Raw genomic sequence first — 14,870 nt, 5'->3', positions numbered from 1 at the left:
GACAGTCCTTAAAGAGTACCTGCTATGGTCCTCTCCACGGTGAGAGAAATCAGAACGGTGGCTGTCTGCTCAGGGAGACTGCGACAGTCTGGACAGGGCCAGAGGGAGCTTCCTGGGATGATGGGAATGTCTGCCACCTGGAGGGAGGTGTCGGTCACATGGGCATGCACATATGTAAGGGCCCCTTCAAGCATGAGCTGAAGACCTGTGCATTTAACCAGGAGTGTATTCTCTCTCAATAAAATCAGCTTAATGAGAAAGCCCTGTTTACATATGGAGTATTCTAATTTCCTCGTTGGATCTGGACGGAAACACCATTTTCTTAAAAAGAAATACAGATAGACCATGAAGGAGGTTGTAAAATGTATATTCCTTTTTTTTTTTTACAATAAAACATGAGATGCCAAACAGAATTTCACACTTGGCTTAGTTTATTTCAGGCCATTCCTGAAATAAATGAGGGACCCTTCATTCTCCCCACTTGTCTCAGTGTTGGGGAGCATTGGTCTACGCCAAGGGCTGAGCTCAATGATCACACATTGTGGGTGCTCAAAAAGGTGGATTCTTACTAAAGCAAAGTGGCTTCTGGCTTCTTCAGGACACTGTGATTTGGCCTCACGGTGCTCACAAACAATTCAGCGATGAATTCTCCCGGAATGGGGAGGGTGTTCTGCAAGCCCCACCCTCGGGTTCAGGCACAGCCCCTCTATTCAGGGACAGTTCTGCAAAGCTCCAGGAAGAGAGGAGGAGGTCTCAGAACACCTGTGGACCACCTCCTTACCCTCCCCCATCGAAATGGCCAGCACCAGCTGCCAAAGCTAGACGAAGGCCGTGGTGGTGCCACCCTGCCCAGGGAAGCTGGGAGAAAGCTAGCCAGCGTTCCTGCTGACCAGGCGGTGCGCAGCCGGCACTAGACCAGAATAGCCGGGAAGCCCTGGCCAGCCCCCGGCTGTGGGAGGAAGGGGCCTGGGCACGTGCCCTGGCAGAACCTCAGGTCCAGGCAGCTTGTGAATGTTCCCGTCCTCCTGGCCCCAGATGGTGGACCCAAGCTGGACTCATGCAGGTCAAAGGCATGGGTAAGGGCCGTCTGCCGTCAGTGGTCTCCTGAGGACCGTGCACATCACATCTCCATTCCCAGCGGCTCTAGAAGGCGGTGTTCTCGGGTCGGCGGCTCCCAGCAGGCAGGCAGGGCCCCGGCAGGCACAGGCGGCGCTGGGTCTCCAGTTGGCAGAAGGCGTTCTGGTTGGACACTCGGGTGGCCACTCCCAGCCCACACGTGGTGGAGCAGGGGCCCCAGGCTGTGCTCCATTCTGGGCAGGGGATGCTAGGGGGTGCAGGAGCCATGAGGCCAGAAAACTGGGGTCCTGGGGGAGAGACAGCCAAGGGAGCACTGGAGGGGAGCTCACAGCCCAGCACCGCCACTGGTCGCTGCCTCCCTGGTCACTGTGCTTGACTCCTCTGGGCCCCCGTTTCTGCTCATGTAAATTTCCTACCTGTTGATTGCTGGGATTTAATCAAATAATGGATGGGACGTGCTTGGCCAGGGCCTGGTCCTTGAAACCACCCCACAGACATCGGTTATTAAGCAGCTAGGGTGGTTCCCCAGTAAACTTTCTCCTCTCTGTAGTTCCCAACCTCTGCTGGTAAATGGCCTCTCACAGGCAGGAGGTGCCACCTGTGTGAGGGGGTGCTCATGGTTTAGCTTTTCCTCCCCTCCCTCCATGTTCCTGGAAAGGCAGAATTAACACTGTCAAAATGGCAGTACTACCAAAACCGCTATGCAGATTTAATGCAATTTCCATTAAAATACTAATGACATTCTTCATAGAAATAGAAAAAGCAGTCATGGAATTCATTTGGAAATATAAGAGGCCCAGAATAGCCAAAGCAATCCTCAGCAAGAAGAGTGAATCAGGAGGCATCAAAACACCAGAGTTCAAATTATATTGCATATTAACACAATAACAAAACCAGCATGGCATTGGCACCAAGACAGACAGGAAGACCAATGGAATGAACAGAAGCCACAGAGACAAACCCACATATATACAGTTATCTCATACCAGAGGTGCCATAAACATACCTTGGACAAAATATAGCCTCTTCAACAAATGGTGCTGGGAAAACTGGAAATCCACATGTAACAAAATGAAATTAGACCCCTACCTCTCACCCTGCACAAAACTCAAAGTGGATCGAGGACCTAGATCAGAGACCTGAGCCTACTAGGAGAAAAAGTAGGTCTAACTCTCCATCCTGTTGGCTTAGCAGCCGACTTCCTAAACAAGACTCCTAAAGCGTAAGAAGTAAAATCAAGAATCAATAAATGAGATGGTATCAAACTAAAAACCCTCTTCACAGCAAACAAAACAACCAAGAATGCGAAAAGAGAGCCTATAGAGTGGGAGAAATTCTTTGCCACCTGCACCTCAGATAGAGCACTAATCCCCAGGATATATAAAGAAATCAAAAAAACTTAACACCAAAAAAACCAAGTAACCCAATCAATAATTGGGCAAAGGAACTGAACAGACACTTCACAGAAGAAGAAATACAATTGGTCAACAAATATATGAAAGAATGTTCAGCATCACTAGCAATTAGAGAAATGCAAATTAAAACTACATGAGATTTCATCTCACTGCAGTCAGATGGCAATTACCAAGAATACAAGTAACAATAAATGTTGGCGAGGATGTGGGGAAAAATGTTCACTCATACATGGCTGGTGGGACTTCAGACTGGTGCAACCACTTTGGAAAGCAGTATGGAGATTCCTCAGAAACCTTGGAATGGAATCACCATTGACCCAGTTATCCCACTCCTCGGTTTATACCCCAAAGACTTAAAATCAGTATACTATAGTGACACAGCCACATCAATGTTTATAGCAGCTCCATTCACAATAGCTAAGCTAAGGAACCAACGTAGGTGTCATTCATCAACAGAAGAATAGATAAAGAAAATGTGGAATTACTCAGCCATAAAGAATAATAAAATCTGGGCATTTACTGGTAAATGGATGGAACTGGAGACTATTATACTAAGTGAAATAAGCCAGTCCCCCAAAAACAAAGGCCAATGTTCTCTCTAATATGTGGATGGTGACTCATATTAGGCGAGGAGTAAAGGGCAGGGGTGGAGGGTTTCATCTGATTGACAGTGTGGAGAGGGTGAAAGAGAGGGAGGATGGGGATGGGAAAGACAGTAGATGAATCAGACATGACTTTCCTAGGTTCATATATGAGCACATGACGGGTGTGACTCCACATCACGTTCCACCACAAGGATAGGAAGTTATACTCCATGTATGTATGATATGTCAAAATACATTCTACTGTCATGTATAGCTAAAAAAAAAACAATTTTAAAATTTTGAAAAAAAGAAATCTACATGTTCAGAACAGACCCAAATCAAAACAGATACTTTCAGTCCACAGATGGTTGACTCCATGGAGGCGGAACTCGTGGACACGGAGAGGCAAGGTGTACGTGTGCTGGCTACGCACACAGGCCACATGTAGAGTGAGGTCCACCTGGAGGAGCGGTTTCTTACCCTGCCTCTGGCGCAGAAGGTGAGCTCCCTGGCTTGAACCGATGAGGTGCATTTCACCCCAGGCTCCCCTCAGCCCCTGCTCTAGCCGCTCTGTGTGCTGGGGCCGTTTAAGGGCTCTGTTTGTGCTCGTTCATTTAGCCCTCACGACTCTACGAGGTGGCTGCTCTAGTTACCTCCCATTGCACAGATGGAGAAAGTGAGGCTGAGAAGTTAAGCAACTCTTAGAGCTGCACAGCGAGGAAGCGGTGGAGCTGGGTTTAGAGCTGGTACAGACTCCACAGCCTGAGCTTGCCACGCTGCATGCTTCTGCAGCGTGCAGCACCACTGTGGCACTGCCTGCCTCCCTTTTTGTAAAGCCATATTCATATAATGACTCTCTCTCTCTCTCTCTCTCTCTCTCTATATATATATATATATATATATATATATATATATATAATTTTTTTTTGCAGTGCTCAAGATGGAACCCAGGGCCTGTGCGTGCTGGGCAAGTGCCCCCCCAACTGAGCTCCACCCCCAGCCCCAACAACCATAGGTTTTTAAAAAGCAACAAAACAAAAATAAAATCTCTAAAACTGAAGAGTTCACAGCAGGAGTAACTGTCTTTTCTCCATCTCTGCCCGGTCCGAGGCCCACGTCCCAGAGACGACCACCTGGCCTGGTTCAGTTGGAGTCCTTCTGATGAGTCCAGATGGTGATGCACTGGTGATGTGCTGGTAGTGGGGGCTGCTGTATTTAAACATCATGTCCCTGTCACATCCTGCATTCCTCTGCTGTGCACGGAGGATCGGCTCCAGGGTCCTACCCTCCTCCCCACCCCACTCTGCCTCCTGACTTTTATTTTCCATTCTGATTGTTTAAAACCCAGCACTTCTGGGCTCAGCCGAGCTTAGGGTGGCCTGGCGATTCTCCCTCCACTGTCTCCACCTCTCCTCGTCCATCCCTCTCCGTTTCTGAAGTGTCCCTGTGTCCTAGCACGAAGCCCCCTCCCTTCCGTGGCGTGAGCCATCCGGAGCTCACCTTGGCCCTGGAGGGGCTGGAAGGCCCGCCCGGCCGCCTGGTCACACACCCACTCGGGGCAGCACTTGCCAGGGACCTCCACCCTCCTGGGGCGCGGGCAGTCCCGGCTGGGCAGGCGGATGTCCTCGCTGCACAGCGGCAGGCAGGTGAGGCCACCGTCCTCACAGCGGCACAGGACCCTGCAGTGCGGCTGGAAGGTCTCCCCGTCCTGGTAGAGGTGGCCGTCCAGCTCGCAGCCCCCGTCGTCCTCTCCCACTGCAGAGGGAGGAGAAATAGGGCCCCTGGTCACCCCAGCTCCGTGTGGCCCTTCCGCAAAGCTGCCAGGATCCCTGGGGCAGCCGCGCCCTCGGGGTGTGGCGCACTGCCCAGGGCTCCATCCCAGCAACGTGCACGGGGCCCCACCAGCCCTCACTGTCCCTGTACAGGGTGTGCCAGATGACCAGCCAGGCTCAGAGCTCAGCCTGCCCTTTCTGAGCTGTGGACCAAGTGATTTCACTTCTCCTTGCCTTAGTTTATCCATTTGCAAATTGGAATCCCGTGGTACTTACTTCACAAGGTGGTATAGACCAAGTGAATTGATGTAGGAAATGAATCCAACAAAAGGGAGACGGTCAGCGGGTCCTGGCTACTGTGTGTCATCCTGAGTAGACGTAGATTAGTACACACTCAGGGACTTTATGCAACAATCTCATTGTCCTGCTGCGTTGCAGTCACCACTGTCACATCAGGGCTTAACTTGCTGGCTGTGTGACTCTGGGTCACTTACTTAACTTCCCTGAGTAGCCTGAATGATTGCAATGATGAGAACAGTCCCTTGTACCTTCAGGCCACATGGATGATAAGTAGTAGCACAATGAAAGGCTTATAGCAGGTGCCTAGGAGACCAAGTATGCCCTTGAGATATGGGTTTCACTACCACTTCCTCCACCCACGCGAGCTCCTGAGGGCTGGGGCACGAGTGTCCCTCCTGGGATCCCCCAGGGCTGGCTGAGAGCCTGGCTGGGACATAAGACCCTCAGATGCCCTTTGAAATGTCTGGCCCCAGGCTCAGCCTGTGACAGGCTCTGACAAAACGGTTCCAACGCCCCAGCGTTCCAGCGATGGCTGCTGTGCCTGCTGTGGGTGCCCTGCTCCTAGCTGGGGATGAGACACAGTGTACCTCAGTGACTGGAGGGACTCCAAGCCAGTGGAAGACAAGCAGCAAAGTCACCTGGAAAGGTATGTCAGCTGTCGGGGGCAAAGAAACAAGTGTGGGTGGGGGGAGGCTCCCTGGAGACCTGGGTCTGGGGCAAGGGCTCACTGGCAGGTCTAGTGAGAGAAACTCCGACAGACCTCAGACTCGGAGGCTGAGGACCCACAAGTACTCGGACCCACGCTGGGGACCCAGGGCCAAGTTACTTCGCCTCTCTGAGCCTTGGTGCTGCCGCAGGGCCCTGGCAGGTAAAGTGAGCGAGCGCCCAGCGAGTGTCTCAGTCCCAGCCTGGCGCAGAGGCGCTCCATCATGGGGTGGGGGCCGCTTATCATTCCGGGAAGGCCAAGACCTGGGCCAGCTCCCTCTCCCGGCTCAGGCCTCAGTCCTTTGGCTCCAAGTCCCTGACCCTTTGGCCTGGACCATGTGGCTGCTGGTTCCCTGGAACCCACAGGGGCAGCTGCACCTTAATCCCCACCCTGGCCTGGCCAAGCCCAGATCTCCAGCCTGGCGCCTGCTGCCGCTGCCCAGGGGCCTCGGGGCCACGGGGATGACCTGCAAACAGAGGGCTGTTAGGAACATCAGCTGGGGTGAGAATTTTAGCCCAGTTTCTCAGCCCTCCCTGGTCATCAGCTTGGAGATGGGGGTCAGGCAGCCATCCCTCAGCAGCCACTCCCCACCTCAGGGGCTGTGTGTATCTGTTTGTGCTCCCAGATGTCACCAGGCGCCTCCCAACTTAGCACACTTGGAATTCCCCTGCCTGGCCACACACCTCCCGCTGCCAAAGCCCTCCTCCTCCTCCTCCTGGGTCCTCTCCAATGTCCCCTTCTCCAGGAACCTCCCACAAATGACGCCTTCCACTGAGTCCCCCCCCCCTTCCCCCAGGCACAGACCAGTCCTGCCCTCTGGGGACTCTGTACCCTCCTCTGCTCTCTTTTTGTTTTACCTTCAGTCACTTACAAATTGTGGCCTAGGCAGGTGACTTAACCCAGTTCCCTCATCTGCAAAACAGGGGTAACAGAATCCACCTCCATGTTCAGGAGAAGGTGAAACTGTGTCCATAAAGGCTCGGACTCACATGGAGGCCACCAGCCCCCAGCCTCTAAATTGGGTGCAAATCATGAAAACTCTTGAGCATCACCATGTTGCCGGACCAGGGCTGGGAATGGCAGGAAGGAGCAGAGACCAAGTAGATTCTGGCTGCAGGTGTTTGAAGCCTGAATCAAGAGTGGGTGAGGAGAGCCCTTAGTGAAGTTGTTGACAGTACCAGCCACTATGCACTCATTGTGTGCTGTTGAGCAGAAGAGTGTTGGAGCCTAAGATCACGGAACCAGATCTCCGAGTTCAAATCCCAGTTGGCCATTATGAGCTCTGTGACGTTGGGCAGGTTGATCAACCTCTCTGTGCCTCTTTTTACCATCTATTAATACCAACTTCAAAAGGCTATTGCGAGATTAAGGGAGTTGATATTTGTGAAGCCTGGCACGTGGTCAGGGTTACACAAGTTCGATATATAAACTCTGCCTTATGGCATGGAGAATCTAAATAATAGCTGTGGAAGCTAAGTGTCACATCTCTCAGTTTTTCTTTAGGCACATTTTCATTAGCGGTCATCTGTGAGTTTAACCAATCATCCCTTTCTCGTTCTTTCCTCCTCCTGCCGAAGGGAACATTTAACAAGGATTCACTGTTGCTAAATTTCTGTCTATAAGTTTTGTTTTATTGGTTTTTAGTAAGACTTTTTCTACAGATGGATTCATTGTCAATGATTCACGAGTCTCCCTTCCTCTCCTCTCTCTCTCTCTCTTTATTTTTACAAAAGTATGAGATGCACGTGAACGAAAGAGGCAAATCCTTCTCCAGGCCCTTATCATTTTTAAAAACCTCTGACCTCTTTCTATTTCCCTGAAGGAGTGGTTCTCCACAGGGGATAATTGTGCCCTGGGGGCACTTGGCATCCTCTGAACCCAGCTGTCAATTTGAGGGGGCAGGGAGGGCTGCTATGGCGTCTAGCAGGTGGAGCCCAGGGAGGCTGCTAGTGTCCCCCAAACAGGACAGCCCCCTGCAACAGGAACAGCCCAGCCTGTGTAGAGTGCCATCAGAAGAAGACTGCAACCCCTGCCCTGCAGTGCCGGCGGGTGCCAGGCCTTGCCCGTGCTCCAGGTCGCTGCAGAAGGGCACAGCCAGGACTGTGGCCCAGGAGGAGGACGGGAGGGAGCATGGCTTAGATCTGTTTGCAAAGGCCCCAGCTGAGTGACGTGAAGCGTGTCAGCTAGCATCTCTGGGCCTCAGTTCCTCATTTATAAAATGGGTCTGAAAGGACATCCTGTCCCCTGCCTCACTAGGAGGATCGTGACTTGTGCAGTAAGTGCTTCACACAGTGCCCGACGCTGCCCTAAATAAGGGGCTGCGTTTTATTTCCCCAGTGTCACTAGGACTCTCGGAAGAGGACAGCGGCTTCTGGGCTGCAGAGTCTGGGAGGCTTCCCAGGCAGGCTGGGCTTTGAAGGCTGGCTACGATTTGGGCAGGTAAAGCCTGAGAGGGGTCTTCAGGTGGGCAGGCCAAGGAAGGTCAAGGAGGGCAGTAGGAAGTGGGCCCAGGGAGTGGCGGAGGGTCCCAGGTCCAGCTGGCTGGAAGGTGCACCTGCAGCGAGGCTGTAAGGAGGACGAGGGGGAGGGCTCTCTCTGACTCAGGCCCGTGGCCTTGACCTCCCCCCACATCCTCTGTGAGTCCCGCAAACCTGCTTACAGAGGCACACTGCCCCTCGGCCGCCGGGGCCCATCCCAGGCTGGCAGACCAGGCCCTGGCTGGAGTCGCAGACGTGGAGGTGGTCGCAGGGCTCCCCCAGGCGCCGTGCACAGACCCGGCAGCAGCCACAGCCATCCAGCACTAAGGGCACCCCCAGCGGGCATCGGGGTGGTGGCCAGGGACAGGCACAAGGTGTCGGGCACAGCTGGGCACATACCTGAAGAGACAGAAACCTTGCTCAGCCCCAAGGTAGACAATGAAAACCTCATACTGGCCACCTCTCTGCCAGGCTGATCAGGGTGGGGTCCATGCCTTGGCCTCAGAGTCAGTAGACCCGACCTTGAACCCCAGCATTCTCCAGGCACTCCCTAAGAGGCAGTGTGGCATTGTGGTCATGAGCAAGAGCTCTGCCCCTTATTAGCTGAGTGACCCTGGGAAAGGTACCAAGCTCTCTGAGCCTGGGTTTCCTCACCTGTGCAATGAGGCCAATGGTAATATATGACTCAGAGGCTGGCCGTGAGGAATGCCTGAAATGACTCAAGTCAAACCTGTAGCACACAAGGGGAGCTCAATGCATTTAGCTCCATCATCATCTTTGTTAATTCCAATAACAGGCTTTGCCCCTGCCCTCTATGAGCAAATAGGAATGCACGAGCAACCCCCCCAGGATTAAACAGCAGAAGTCATGGCACATTTTCCAGCACGTGGATACTTCGCTTGAAGGCTGATTAACTCAAAAAGTACCATGAACACTTTTGGTCTTTGAAACAATCCAAGTATGTTTCCCAACCCTGAATGCACATCACACCAGCCAAGAAACTCCTAAGACCCCTCTGAGTCTTAGCAAATCAGAAGCCCCAGTGGCAGGACCCTGGAATCTGTATACTTGACAAGCTGCCCAGGGCTTCCAGAGCACAGGTAGGTTTTCAGCCCCTTTTCCCTGGGCTAATCCCCACCCCACCGTGTACAGATGGGGAAGCTGAGCTTCAGAAAGGGGAAGGGACTCTCCAAAAGCCAGAGTGTCCACTGCAGGGCTGGGGTCAGGCCCAACTCTGCTTCCCCCATGTGGACCTAGAAACCCAGTTTGGTAGGCTTTTCCTGTGGTAGGGAAACCCCGGGCCAGGGACCCCCCCTGGCAGGCTCAAGGTATCAACCCAAGTGACCCAACTGCCCCTTCCCACCCAGGACAAAGAAACACCCAGACCATAAGCCAGATGCCAAGTGCTCCCTGCATGTGCATTTGAAGGTGGGGACCAAGAAGTAAGCATAGCTCAAGGTGTCCCCTGAGGGGCTAGGGCTGAGGCTCAGTGGTTGAGCGCTTGCCTAGCATATGTGAGGCCCTGGGTTCAATCCTCAGCACCACATGTAAATAAATGAATAAAATAAAGGTCCATCAACAACTGCGTCCCTTCTGTGGGGACTGATCCTCTGCAGACTTTATGGAGACTAGAGGGTATTTTCCAGAGGAGGGAAGATTTGCAGTTTGGTCTAAGAAAACTAATGATGTCACATCTCTCTTGTGACTCAAAGCAGGAAATGACCGGGTCACCCTATTCCCTACCCTGACCCTCCCCTGGGGCCCCAGGCTTTCGTTGCTTGCAGCTCCCACCCTGACCGGCAGGGGCCACCTATGCTGGCTGGTCAGCCTCTGGTTTGGATGGCAGAGGAGGCCACCACCTGGCTCCCACCTACGACAGTACTCCCAGCAGAACTTTGGATTCTAGAGGAGGGGCCTCGCCTCGTCCCTCCAGGTGGTCTGGTCCAGTAGCACAGCCTCCCCTGGGAGCTCATCAGAAATGAGCATCTGGGGCTGGGCTGGGCTGGGCTCAGGGGCAGAGTGCTCGCCTAGCATGTGTGAGGCCCTGGGTTTGATCCTCAGCACCACATAGAAATAAATAAACAAAATAAAGGTATTGTGTCCAACTGCATCTAAAAAATAAATAAAATAAAAAAGGAATGAGCGTCTGGACCTTCTTGATCATCTGAGTCGGGGCTGATGAACCCAGAGGTGATGCATACAGAATTGACCTGAGAAGAAGAAGGCTGACTTTGGAGTCTCCAAACCAGAGGCCCACTCCTTTTGTTGTGGATGGTGGGGACACGGATCAGAATTGGCTCCTGCATCCCTTCACCCGAAAATAAGGGTGCCAAGAGTCAGCCTTCTACTGAGCACCGGGCTCCTCTGTGGGCTCCCTCTACCCAGCCAGCTCTGCTGCCTTCTGCAGGCCCTGAGACCGGGGGAATCTGTTAATGACGTCAGTGATACAGCTCACTACCACCTGCCACACCACATGTGCCACCTGGGAGGGCGTTACTGTGTCATCTGATCTGACCCTCCAGTGAACTGCCATTCGCATGTCCATTTGAAAGATGAGGAAATGGTCAGCCAAAGTAGTGGAACCAGGACCAGAGTCCAGGCTCGTGGAATCCAAGATCCGAGCTCTCAGTTGCTCTTGACCTCTAGGGACTCAGATGCCAGCTTAGCCTCTATTTGTTCAAGAAGGATAAGTCAGGAGGATGTTTTGGCACAGCCACGGAAGGACGTGCCCTTGCTGGCATTCCTCAGGACCCACCCCATCCACTCTGGCCCTAACTTCCAGTCGTCTGGTCACTCCAGGTGTGCCCAGAGCCTTGCGTGGCTACCCGAGGGTACTGGGTCTACTTCCTGCCTTGACTTACAGTAAGTAGCCTGGCTGCTTTGTGACCTGGAGGTGGAACTCAGTCTCCTCCCCCATCGGTGGACAGAGACCATCTCTCCTGAGTGATTAAGTCGTGGTCAGCTCCTCCACAGGACCCTGCTTGTTTCCAGGTCTCTCTGCCTCCTGCCCGTATTCCCAGCCTGGAGCCCAGGAGCCCAGGAGCCCACGCCTGCCTGGGAGACTTGGAATTCTGTTTCTGTGGGTGCTTGTGGCTTCACATGTTGGCCGTGGCCAAGTCCCTGGGTCTCTCTGCAGGATGCTCAGTGGTTTCCCGGGACAGGGAAGAAGCCCGCGTGCAGCGCAACCAGGAGGGTTACCTTGGTTTTCGTAATCCTGGGCCCCTCTTCCTCCCAGAACCTCGGGCCCTGCTCCAACTACCCAAACCACATGCCCTGGTATCATGTCCCCATCCCCTTGGGGAGAGCCAGCAGCCAGCCCGGGACACTGGTGAGACTGCTCCGGCCTGGGAGGAGAAGCTGCCACCCGCCACGTGCCTCCAAGGAGCATAAAAAAACACCAAGATCTCGGCTCCTCGGGGACCAACCTCCCTGGCTCCAAGAATCCAGCATTTGCTGAGGGGGTGACCCAGCTTGGCAGCTGTAGCACTGGACAGGTTAAGGTGGGAGGCTCAGGCGGGGACCCCACTTCACGTACCCCCAGGCCTGTCTGGCCCCACTGCACCATTTTCTTCTACTCTCACGTTTCTTTGCTCTGTGGCTCTGGGCACTTGCTTCTCCTCTCTGAGCCTCACTTGATTGAAATGGGGGCTATAATCCCTTCTGGGATTGTTAAGCACATTAGGCAAAGTGGGTGGCCCACAGGCCCTGTGGAAATGCACAGAGAGAGGAGGGATCACAGAGGGGTCCCTGGGCCTCTCCAGCCGCCAGCCCCCACCTGAGCGCCCCGCAGCCCAGTGTCCTCTCATTGTAGACTCCAGCGTCCATCCCAGCCCTGGCCTGGACATAGGTAAAGCTCCTGCTGTCTAGAATGCCCTGTCTTTGAAGAGGCGTTGTGGGGACTGGTACTAATCACTGGAGGTGTCTTCTGAACACTCCTGGGGTCCCAGGGCCTGTGCTCAGTGTTGGAGGAGGTGGTCATGCGTGGTCTCCTCGGAGGCCTCATGAGCCTCATGCCCATTCAACGGAGGCAGAAGCTGAGGCTCAGACTAGAAAAAGGACTTGCTTGAGGTCCCACAGCAGAGCTAGAGAAGCCATGTCTGGGACCAGGCAGGGAGCTGGGCTTGGCACAAAGGCCACACTGTGCCCCTGGTAAGCTGTGGGGCTCAGGCTGTACACTTACACCCACCCCCACACTGAGGAAGTCAGGGTGCATTCAGGGCCCGGCCCCCTTACCTTTGAGAGCAGGCAGAGGAGGGAGAAGGCCAGGAGCTGGGTCTGTGCTGTGCCTCTCATGTCCCTGTGCCCCGCAGAGCCAGCTTGGAGCCTGGGAGGCAGGACCTGTGAGTCTTTATGTTCCGGCAGCTGTGAGGTCACTCCCAGGCACACACACTTGCGCGCACGCACACACACACACACACACACACACACACACACACTCACGCTGGCCTGTTCATTCCTTGCCCCATCCCCATCCTCACAGTCCCCATGATGAGCCCATTTACCTGAGTGTGAGACCGTGGAGACCACCACAGGGTGCCTGCCAGTGCGTGTGTGTGTGTGCGTGCGTGTGTGTGTGTGTGTGTGTGTGTGTGTGTGTGTGTGTAGCCAGAGGCAGTGCCAACGCCAAGAGCCTGTGACAGGCTGGCGGGCCCTCGCTAGCTCCTTCCAGCACAAGTACGTTAGCTCAAGCTGCTGCCATAGCTGCTCCAGCCCTGCTCAGAGCCCCTGCCCCACCCAGGGGGCAGTGGATACCAGAAGCGTCCAGCAAACACCCCCTTTGCAGACCTGACCCAAGCCCTCCTCAGCCCCGTGGCTGGGACTCTGGGCAGCCCCAGCCCGGCCTGCGGTTTCTGGCAGGGAGATTGGCAGCCACCCAGAGGTGGGTGTGACCCAGAGCAGAACTTCCTTGGCGGCCTCTCTGTTCTTGGCAACAGGGTGCTGCCCCAGGCCTCCTTCCCAGGCTCTGGAAGGTGGCCAGCCCATGGTGGAAGAGCCTGGGCAGGCTGGGCCTACTGTGTGCTAGTACTTGCTGAGCCCTGCTGCAGGATCTGCTCAAACCAAAGCCATTCTGTTTGATTTGGTCACCGGAGCCTCCTGCTGGAGCTGGAGACAGCACCGACTTGGGGGTGGGCCAAAGGGGGAGACAGTGGGAAACTGCGAGATTCCTGGGAATACTGAGGGGGGGTCCCTTGATCAGACCAAGAGTGAGGAACAGCTTTCAGAAAACCAAGAAAAGGAAGGGCTAAGGAGGCAGAATATTCCAAACACACATCCATGTGCCTGGAGGTGGACACAGCATGCCTCTTCTGGAGCCGAAGGGACCTGGGGGGACTACATCTTCCTGTACAGGGGGAGTCTGTGGAGACTAACACACACCCCCAAGACTGTGGGGACGTCTGCAATGTTCTAGCCACCGAGAGCAGGGGACAAAAAGACACAGGCTTGGTAATAATGGTAAATAAGGCTGGGGAAGGTATGGTCCCCATCATCTCCACCAGTATTCCAAATCTCAGAGCAATTATGCCAGAGAGCAGAAGGTTCTAGAATGGCCAGCGGATGAGGAAGAAGAGTGACTTGCTGTAGGGGTTGGGAGGAGAGGCTGAAGGTGAGGACCCAGGATTTGACCTTGGCAGGCGGGAGGCAGTGGTGAGAGTTTCCGAGAAGTGAAGGAAGGTAGGATTCGAGGGTCTTGTTTTTGAAAACTGATGTTCAGAGGCATGGCTAGAAAATCTCACACCGAAACGGGCCATTCTGCTTACTCCTCCTCCTTCATGCAACAGAATGATTTCCAGTGCCCTTCATGGAGTGAACCAGATTCATTTCACACTTGAGAGATTCCAAACTGTCAGGAACTTTCTTTGTCCATGAAGGTGTGACCCCGAATCCACATGCCCTGGGGGCAACTCTAACACCATTTTTTAAATTAAAGGATAAGAATTCATTAAACTTTTATTAAAGTTTATTAAAGGAGAAGAATTAAAACGTGTGATTTGATGCTTACATGGGTATCATTAAAATCCAACAGTTACCGCCACAATGGTTTAGAACTTAGGCCCCTAGATCACTGACATTATTCAGTTTGCTGGCACAGATGTGAAGAGCAGACTGACTTCTGTCAACTCTTCTTCTCTCTCAATTCTCTGCCCACTCCCTAATGGCCTGCACCCCAGAAAAACCACTCCCACCTTTGTGTCCTTTGTGTCTGAGATCATTGATTGGTTTTCCCTGAGAGGCCCCATGCTCAACTACTTGTCTCGGAGCCAAGAGGACAGGTAGGAGGTATGAGGAGGAAGGCTGGTCAGGGCCGTATCACCTGCTCCACGCACTCTCTCTGCCAGCCGTGGCTGCTGTGCGGTGGGCTCCAGCCAGCAACGCACTGCCCGCCTCTGCAGGAGGCAGCCAGGGAGGAGCAAGGCACTGCTCCTGCTTGGAGGGCCCTCTAGGCCAGGGCCAGGGCTTTTCTTGGAAGTTTTTCTCTCTAATAACCAAGAATGGAAGAATGTGGGCGGCAGAGGCTTTGGGGCCTGGCCAGGTCAGGA

General features: G+C 53.8%; 1 protein-coding gene across 2 annotated transcripts; it reads right to left on the bottom strand.

The window, feature by feature from the left end:
- Positions 1 to 365: 365 nt before the first annotated feature.
- Positions 366 to 13,147, bottom strand: CCN5 (cellular communication network factor 5). 2 transcript variants are annotated; one of them, XM_081292734.1, is made up of 5 exons: positions 12,834 to 13,004; positions 12,565 to 12,655; positions 8,506 to 8,730; positions 4,577 to 4,831; positions 366 to 1,364 (listed from the first exon to the last, which is right to left on the bottom strand). In XM_081292734.1, the coding sequence occupies exons 2-5, from the start codon at positions 12,622 to 12,624 to the stop codon at positions 1,065 to 1,067; spliced, it is 840 nt and encodes a 279-aa protein (XP_081148860.1). In that variant the 5' UTR covers positions 12,625 to 12,655; positions 12,834 to 13,004; the 3' UTR covers positions 366 to 1,064. The 2 variants fall into 2 exon arrangements, with proteins under 2 accessions (XP_081148860.1, XP_081148859.1); XM_081292733.1 differs by having other exon boundaries at positions 370 to 1,364; positions 8,514 to 8,730; positions 12,834 to 13,147.
- Between the last annotated feature and the right edge of the window lie 1,723 nt (positions 13,148 to 14,870).

This window comes from Spermophilus citellus, assembly GCF_964194105.1.
Source record: "Spermophilus citellus genome assembly, chromosome: 4".
NCBI lineage: Eukaryota > Metazoa > Chordata > Mammalia > Rodentia > Sciuridae > Spermophilus > Spermophilus citellus.
The sequence above is the reverse complement of the archived record's forward strand: the minus strand, read 5'-3'. Positions and strand labels throughout refer to the sequence as shown.